The sequence below is a fragment of the Chrysochloris asiatica genome, unplaced genomic scaffold (assembly GCF_000296735.1).
Source record: "Chrysochloris asiatica unplaced genomic scaffold, ChrAsi1.0 scaffold00045, whole genome shotgun sequence".
Classification (NCBI taxonomy): Eukaryota; Metazoa; Chordata; class Mammalia; order Afrosoricida; family Chrysochloridae; genus Chrysochloris; species Chrysochloris asiatica.
This window is the reverse complement of record NW_006408563.1, coordinates 7707368-7715879: the sequence shown is the minus strand read 5'-3', so window position 1 is coordinate 7715879 and position 8512 is coordinate 7707368. Positions and strand designations below refer to the sequence as shown.

Sequence of the window (8512 nt, the reverse complement as noted above, 5' to 3'; positions counted from 1 at the left end):
ATGCTCCCATAAAGATTTACAGCCCTGGAAGCCCTATACAGAGTCTCTATGAGTTGAAACCAACTCCATGGCACATAACCACCAACACTAACATGATAGTATGTTTTGGGAGCACACTGGCACTACAGAGTAAAAATTGGACTGCAAATCACAAGATTGGCAGTTTGAGTCCACCAGCCACTGTGTGGGAAAAAATTGGGCTTTCTGCTCCTGCAAAAATGTACAGCCTCAGAAACCCTATTCAGGTTTGCTATGAGCTACAACTGACTCAATAGCACTTAAGAACAACATGCTATGTTTTAAATCTGGAAGTGTGAGTCCTCCTACTTTATTGTTCTCTTCCAGCAATGTTTTAGCTATACAGGGCCTCTTGTCCTTTCACATAAAGTTAAGAACTGGTTTTCCAATTTCTATAAAGAAGGCTACTGTAATTTTGATCAGGATTACATTGAATCTACAGATCACTTTGGGTAGTAGTGACATCTTAATATTAAGTCTTTAAATATATGAATGTCTTTCCATTAATTTGAGTCTTTTAAAATCCCTTTTAGACTGTTATATACTTTTCATTGTATAAACCCTTCACATCCCTGGTTAGATTTATTTCTAGGCATTTGATTCTAGGAATAAATAGATACTACTGTAAGTGAATGTTGTTGTTGTTGTTGTTGAATAGTTTCCTAAATTTCCATTTTAGATTTCTCATTGCTGGTTATTTATAGAAACCCAATTGGTTATAGAAACCCAACTTTTTGTTGTTGTTAAACTCATACCCTGTAACTTGATAAATTCCTCTATTAGCTCTAGAAGTTTTCTGTGGACTCTTGGCATTTTTCACAAATAGGATCAAATCATCTGTGAATAGAGATACTTTTACTTCTTTTCTAATCTGGATAACTTTTCTCTTTTTCTTGTCTTGTTGCTCTGCTCAGTCCTGTGCCACCCTCTCAATCATTGCTAAGCTTGAGCCCACTGCTGCTGCCACTGTGCCAATCCATCTCGCCTGAGGGGTCTTCCTCTTTTTTGTTGACCCTCTACTTTACATAGTATGATGCCCTTCTCCAGGGACTGGTTTCTCCTGAATATGACAGTCAACATCTCATCATCCTGGCTTCTAAGGGCCATTCTGGCTGTACTTCTTCCAACACAGATTCGTTTGGTCTTCTGGCGGTCTATGGTACTTTTAACATTATTCTCCAACATCAATGCAAATGTATCATTTTGTCTATAGTCTATTACTCACTGTACAACTTTCACATGAAAAAGAAGCTATTGAAAATACCATGGCTAGAGTCAGGCGCAATTTAGTCATCAAACTGGCATCTTTGCTCTTGAACATTTTAAAGAGGTCTTGTGCAACAGAGTTTCTTAATGCAATATGTCATTTGATTTCTTGACTGCTGCTTCCATGAGTGTTGATAGTGGATCCAAGCAAAATGAAGTCTTTGACAACTTCAATCTTTTCTCCATTTATACAGATGCTGTTTACTGACCCAGTGGTGAGGACTTTAGTTTTCTATACATTGAGGTGCAATCCATACCAAAGGCTGTGGTCTTTTATCTTCATCAGTAAGAATTTTAAGCCCCCTTCTCTTTCAGCAAGCAAGGTTGTATCATATGCGTATCGCAAATTGTTCATGAGACTTCCTCCAATCCTGATGCTACACTCTTGTTCATACAATCCAGCTTCTCTGATTATTTGTTCAGCATACATATTGAATAAGTATGGTGAAAGAATACAACGCTGGTGCACACCTTTCCTAGTTTTAAACCATTTGGTCTTCCTTTGTTTTGTTCTAGCAACTGCCCCTTGGTCTATGTACAGGTTCCTCATGAGCACAATTATGTGTTCCAGAATACTCAAACTTATCAATGTTGTCCATAACTTGTCATGATCCACACAATTGAAGGCTTCTGCATAGTCAGTAAATGACAGGCAAACATTTGTGAGGATGTTCTTTTTCTTTATTTGAGGTGCAATTCATACAGAAAGTATAGTCTTTGATTTTCATCAGGATTTTCAGTCCTCTTAACTTCCAGCAAGCAAGACTGTGTCATCTGCATATTGCAGCCTATAAATGTGTCTTCTTCCAATCTTGAAGCCACATTCTTCTTCAGATAATCTACTTTCCTGGATTATTTGCTAAGTATACAGAATAAGTTAAGTATGGTGAGAGGATAAAACCCTGACACACACCTTTCCTGATTTTAAAACATTCAGTGTTCCCTTGTTTTGTTTGAAAGACTGCTTTTGGTTTATGTACAGGTTCCTCATGAGCACAAATTCAAATCCAGATTTTTCTGCCTCCAAAGTCTACATTATTTTTTTTCACAGTGATCCAAATATATATTGACTGTCTATAAATACAAATTTCTAATAAAAACAAAGTATGAGGAGAACTTGAAATTTAATCATGCAGTCCTATTATCTGTGAATTGGATTTCTGCATTTTAAAATTCCATAGGATAAGCACTGGACTGTGAACCACAAGGACAAGGTTGGAGGTTTGAGACCACCAGCCACTCCGTAAGAGAAAGATGAAATTTTCTGGTACCGCAAAGATTTACACCGTTGGAAACCTTATACAGGGTCACTATAAGTTGAAAATGACTTTATGGCACTTACCAATAGGAACAACAAATTTTGGAGGAAAACAGAATTCCCTATGGAAGACTTTATTCAACCCTCTAAGTAGGCATTTTTAGAAAGATAAGTCAGAAGTGTTTATACAGAGAGGACCTATATGGTGACTTATTTAACATGTCTATTTAAATTTAATGGTTTTCAACACAATCTTTTTTTAAAAGCTATGATAAACTATTTTGGTATTTAAAATGTTATAATTTCAAAGTAATGAATTTTTGCTGTCTTACCTGGTTCACTCCCCAAGTTTGCTTCCTCATTTAACAAAACTAATCTGAAGTGAAAATTTAAAAATGCAAAGATTTTGGTTAAAATTCATTTAGAATTCATGTGCAATAAACAGTTTTATGTAGTTTAAATCTTTTTTTTTTTTTTTAACTGAGGAAACATATAAAATAGCTGTCAAGCAGATATCCAGAAATCTGTATCTAAGAATTTCCTGTTTCTTCCATAGATCTACACAGACTGTTAAATTAATCTTTCATCCCCTCATTCATTCAATAAACATTTACTGAGTACCAGCCAAGTGGCAGGCCTCAGATTCAGCATTGTAGACAATGTGCTACATAGAGGGCCGTTATCAACTTTGACAAGCATAATGGGAAGCACTAAAGCCATAGACTTTGGTGTTTAGTTTTCAAGCACTGAAAGGTCTTGCTCAGGAATAATTGGGAAATAGAGGGGATGAAAAACTTTAGAAACAAAAGGGTACACTATTTTGAACATCAAAGGCATGCTTGCAGAAGACAATATATTAGCCAACACAATCTTAATTAATACTAATTTGGGGTATTAAAGATGAAATATCCAAAAGTGAGCCAAAGAAATTTTACCCATATTTACTCATTATTCCTGGTACCCTCAGTACTGGAAGCTGTTTTTAATATGCCTTTTGAGACTCTTAAAATAACAACACTTATTTTGCAATGACCATAAAAATAAACCTACAGAGTAAGTAGGTACCTGTGTCTTAGAATGAAATTTCTAATGACACTACACATATATGGTTCATTAGACAGCTTAGATGGAATATAAGGTAAAGTGCCATGGAATTTGTAAGTTAGCTCAAAAAGTAGTTACCATAATGCTAAAGATGCACAAGGAGATTCTGTGCAAAATTCATAAAATGTGAGTGAAAAATATGATTTAAAATTTTTAAATTAATATTTCATGTAACTACAAATATTCAAAAACTAAATTAGTGGCTTTATTTTATAATTAGATATTTGATCACTTAATCTACATCCTATCACAGTTGTTATTAAGTTAGCCAAAATGCTGTTGTGGATTGTCCCATGGAAAAAAGATGGCAAAATGGTAAACAATGAAGTTGCTGTTTCTGGCACTCCAGTTCATACATGCACAGTTTTATTCTAAACAAAACGTGTTTAAACATGTCTCCATGATCAATGGAGGGCTGCCAGTAAATTCTCTCAGTAATACACTTATCTTCATCTTGTTAGGGAACCTACAAAAAAATAGAATACTTTTTATGCTATGGAAAAAAATTGAATATTTATTGTCCTTTTTCTGACAAAAGTAGTTTCCAATTTTCTTAAAACTTCTTCATAATAAGATCCCATGTTTGTCCTGTATCCTTTGAAGAAATCTATACAGATTACCCCTTGGGAAGCCCAACAGTTTCCATGATCTTCTGAGCTGAACTCTCTACCTTGAATTCATTTTTGAAATCTTCCTGACCTTCCTTAAAATGCTGTTTTATGTGGGGCAGCATTCCCACAATTTGTTCCAAAACTTCAGGGATTTGGGAAGATGTCCATATGATTTTTGTTAAAAATTTGACATTACTCTTATTATGAAGAAGTTTTAAGAAGATTGAAAACTACTTTTGTCATAAAAAGGACAGTAAAGATTCAATGAGGCATTTTTTTTTTCCATCAGGACAATGCACCTGCTCATTTTTCAAGGGGAGTCAGGAGGGAACAGTCACTGGAGAAGGATATCATGTTTGGTAGGGTGGAGGGTCAGAGAAAAAGAGGAAGACCCCCAACGAGATGGATTGGCCAAGTGGCAGTATTGATGGACTCAAGTGTAGCAACAGTAGTGAGGCTGGCCCAGGATCGGGCAGTGTTTCGTTCTGCTGTGCATAAGGTCACTATGAGTCGGTACCGACTCGATGGCACCTAACAACAACAACAACAATAAGAGCTGTTCTGAGGTTTTTGTTGGGAAACCTTACTTCATCCACCCTACACATCAATCTTGCCCCTTTAGACTTCTGTGTGGTCCCTAAACTCAAAGAATATTTAAAATGATCCCTCAAGCATGCCTAACTGCCATTTTGATGTGGTATAAATTGAAAAGTGCAAAATTCTTTGGGGAAGGGTTGGAGAGATGGAAACACTGTCTTCAAAAGTGTATAGACCTGAGTGGAAGGTACACTGATAAAGAATAACTTCAAATTTTGATATTTTTGCTTAATAAAGGTTTAGATAATTATATACTAATGTTTTTTTTACTTCCCCTGGTATTTAGGATCACTTTCTACACAAGGCTTTGTCACTGTCTTGGCCTTATAACTTGGTACATTTCTATATCCAGTGGAATCTAGTTTTAAACTGAGTACTAAGTAGCAGCTCTTAAAGGAAAACAAAGGGCATAAGGACTCTAAGGGAAATGGGCAGCATGAAAGACGTGCATAAAAACAGCACTGTTTCCAGGTAGTCTACCAAGTCACATCTGTGTTGAGATAAATTTTTTACCACAGGTCTTCCCAGCTGTTGTCACACAGCTGCTAGCACCTGTCACTTTCTTCTCTCCTGCTGTTCCTTATGGGAGGCACTGGGTAGGGGTACTTGGGGCTCTATTACAAGGCTGTCTTCCAAAGACAGCATGTGGACTAATCTACCCAATTTGTTGTGTATATGTATTGTCTCCTTGTCTACCATGTTGACAATGGAAAGAATATGTATACAAGGAGTCACAATAAATTTTTAGTGTTGATTGGGAAAATGACACATGCGTATTTAGTAAGTCAGAAAAGAAACAATTCTTTAAACATATGTCACAATGGCATTCAAGACTTCCATACACTATATATAACTTTTGCTTGCTCACTTATTGAGGTCTTCTGTAAAATAACTATTTTCTATTTGTTCTTCTTTGTGGTCTTCAGTAACCTTGCTTGAAGTATCTTGCAGTTGCTAAGGATAAGAAATTCAATGTTAACTAGACAAAGAATTTGTTTCCCTCTTTGCAAACAGAATAAAAATTCTAAAAACAATATAAAATAGGAATACTTTTGGGACTAGAGCGTGAGAGATATGAGAAACATGTATGAATATCATATGAATGAATCCCATGTTCTTGTCTATGCTGGCTGCTTATAGAAACCATTCACACTGTGATGTGGGCTAATAACAGTGTTAACATCTTTCTGATTTGCCTAAAGAAGACTTACGCTGCACTGCCAGCCTGTAAGGCATGCTATAAATATAACCAAAGCTTTTCAATCCTAATTCTAATCAGAAATGGTATCAACACTGCTTTCTTAATAACACTGTTTGCTTGCTATCCAGTGAATCATTTACTATAGAAGTAATAAGAAACTAATTAAAGGACATCTTTTATACTGGAAGATGCCATGTCAGAACATGACTTAAAAATCTAGACTAAATCCCAAGAATATGAACCTACAAGAAGATATGAACCAATCAGAAATATCACATATGGTTTGAGCAAATTCATAAGCAACACTTCTAAGCTATACTGATACTCTGATTGGTCCTGACATCTAGCTTACCAGAGTAAAGCCATGCTTCACACAGTGTGACTTTTCTGAACAAGTCATTTGCAAAGATGGATGACAGGAAGATGCACAGGTATCAAAATCAGTATAACCATAGCTACAATCATACCTGACACATGTTTTATATTATGCAAATAAAATGTGAATAAAAATTCTTTAGAATACATATTCTATGACACCAAAGTAAAAGTTAAACAAGGGCAAAAAAATTTTTTTTTAACTTCTAAAATTGCTGGGTAGGTAATCTGGTCACTTTTAAGAACACATGAACACTTTCTATCACTTCTTCCTCTTAAGTTTTTCCTTCCCACTACCTTTGTTTCCCATCTCCACTGCATTTTACCTTTCTTCCTTTCCCCTCAACTACCCTATTCATATCTTGATCATGTCAGTGGTAGTCCCATGTGTTTTCTTAGTGTTGCTGTAAGACACGGAATCAGGGAAGTGCTGATCCTTGGCTGAGGACTGTAGAAAAGTGCTTCCCTGTGTCTCATCAATTTGAAATGAGGCATTACAGAAAAAGAGTTTCATGTTAGTACCAAATGATGTGGAATACAGTTAACAAAAGAACAGGAGTGGAATGTTACCTTGAGAGCTACAAAATCATATGGATGGAAGCCAACACATTCCCCGTGGATCTGGAACATCAATCGAGCTGTTTTCTCCCAGAATCCAAGTAATGTTCTCTGAGGAAAAGAAAAACAAAAGCCAACATTTTATCTGCTTTTTATCTAGTTTTCGTCACTAGTATAGTAGACAGAGTCTTGATGTGGTGCTGTGGGATAAGCACTAGACCACAAAGACAGTGGTTCAAACTCACCAGTTACTCCTTGGAAATCTTACACAGGGTCGCTATGAATCAGAACCGACTCCAAACCCTTAACAACACACAGTAGATGATTTTTTTTTAAAAAGAGAGAAAGAGAAATGGAGAGTTGCCCAAATAATAAGACACAGGAACTAAATTCAATATGCCAAGTTTTTTAAACCAAAAACTACTGTACATAGTCATTTTGTTTAAGAACAGGCATCTTCGTACATGAATGTGTGCCTACGTGCATGCAGCATTGGAATGCACACTTGAGCCACCCAGAGAGTAACTGCAGTCAAGAGAATGAAAGTTGACACATCAGAACACCTTCTAAGGAATCCACAGAGAAATGTTAAAAGCAATCTCTATAACAAGAGGGGGGTAGGTAAATAATCTTTATTTTGGTAGCCATATAGGATCACTTATTAATTTGTGAAAAAGACTATTTACAATTAAATTTGGTCTTTTATCTAGAGTTCAGGAAACATTTAACAAGGAAATCATCCTCAATCTAACTCTGGTAATTGGACATTTTCCTTGCTGCTTCAAGGCTCCTGTTCAAAATGAGAGGTAAGTGTGGCGAGAACAAAGGAGGATGGAATTAACAACTATTGCATTGCAGACATTTTGTTCTGTAAAAATGTAAGAAATCATTTTTTTTTTTATTGTGTGATAGTTTACATGGGGGAATATTAGCTTTACACTCATTCTATCATACATCATTTTATTGCCATCCCGTCCATGCATCATCACCCAACCAAAGGCTGTGTCAGTTTGTAGAAAGATTTTAATTTATATTCCATCAACTCCTGTAACTTTCTTCTTTGCCAATGCTTACAGTGCACCTTGGACGTCTTCTTTGAGTACCACTGGCTCTTCATCATATGCTATCTCTTGAAATGGCTGAACATCATCCATTTCTTTTTGGTACAGTGACTCTGTGTATTCCTTACATCTTCCTTTTTTAATGCTTTTATTGTGAATTGAGTGATGGTTAACATGGCAGAACATTGGTTTTGTACTTGACCAATCATATTTTGTCTCAATGCAATGATTACAATCCCCTCCATGTACCATCGGTTAACAGTATTTGCCTCTATTCCCCACCCCCTTTTTTTGAGGTACAAAAAAATACCCAGGGATATATAATTGTTTAAACAGCCAAAGGGTACATTTAGCAAGCCAGCTTCCTGGCCACCAGCATACAGTCTTTCTCCTTCCATGAACCTAGAGTCCTCAGCTGTGCTGTCTCTCCATGCCATCACCTCTGCCTCCATCTCTGGTGTTG

The 8512-nt window shown here is 36.3% G+C and overlaps 1 protein-coding gene across 1 annotated transcript in view; it reads right to left on the bottom strand.

The window, feature by feature from the left end:
* ICA1L (islet cell autoantigen 1,69kDa-like) overlaps nucleotides 1-8512 on the bottom strand; it is a 65087-nt gene that overhangs the window by 35982 nt on the left and 20593 nt on the right. Inside the window, exons 6-8 of the mRNA XM_006862027.1 lie at nucleotides 7001-7099; nucleotides 5723-5808; nucleotides 2875-2918 (exon numbers count right to left, since the gene is read on the bottom strand). Of these exons, the coding sequence (XP_006862089.1) occupies nucleotides 2875-2918; nucleotides 5723-5808; nucleotides 7001-7099 (229 nt within the window). The remainder of the gene's footprint in view (nucleotides 1-2874; nucleotides 2919-5722; nucleotides 5809-7000; nucleotides 7100-8512) is intronic.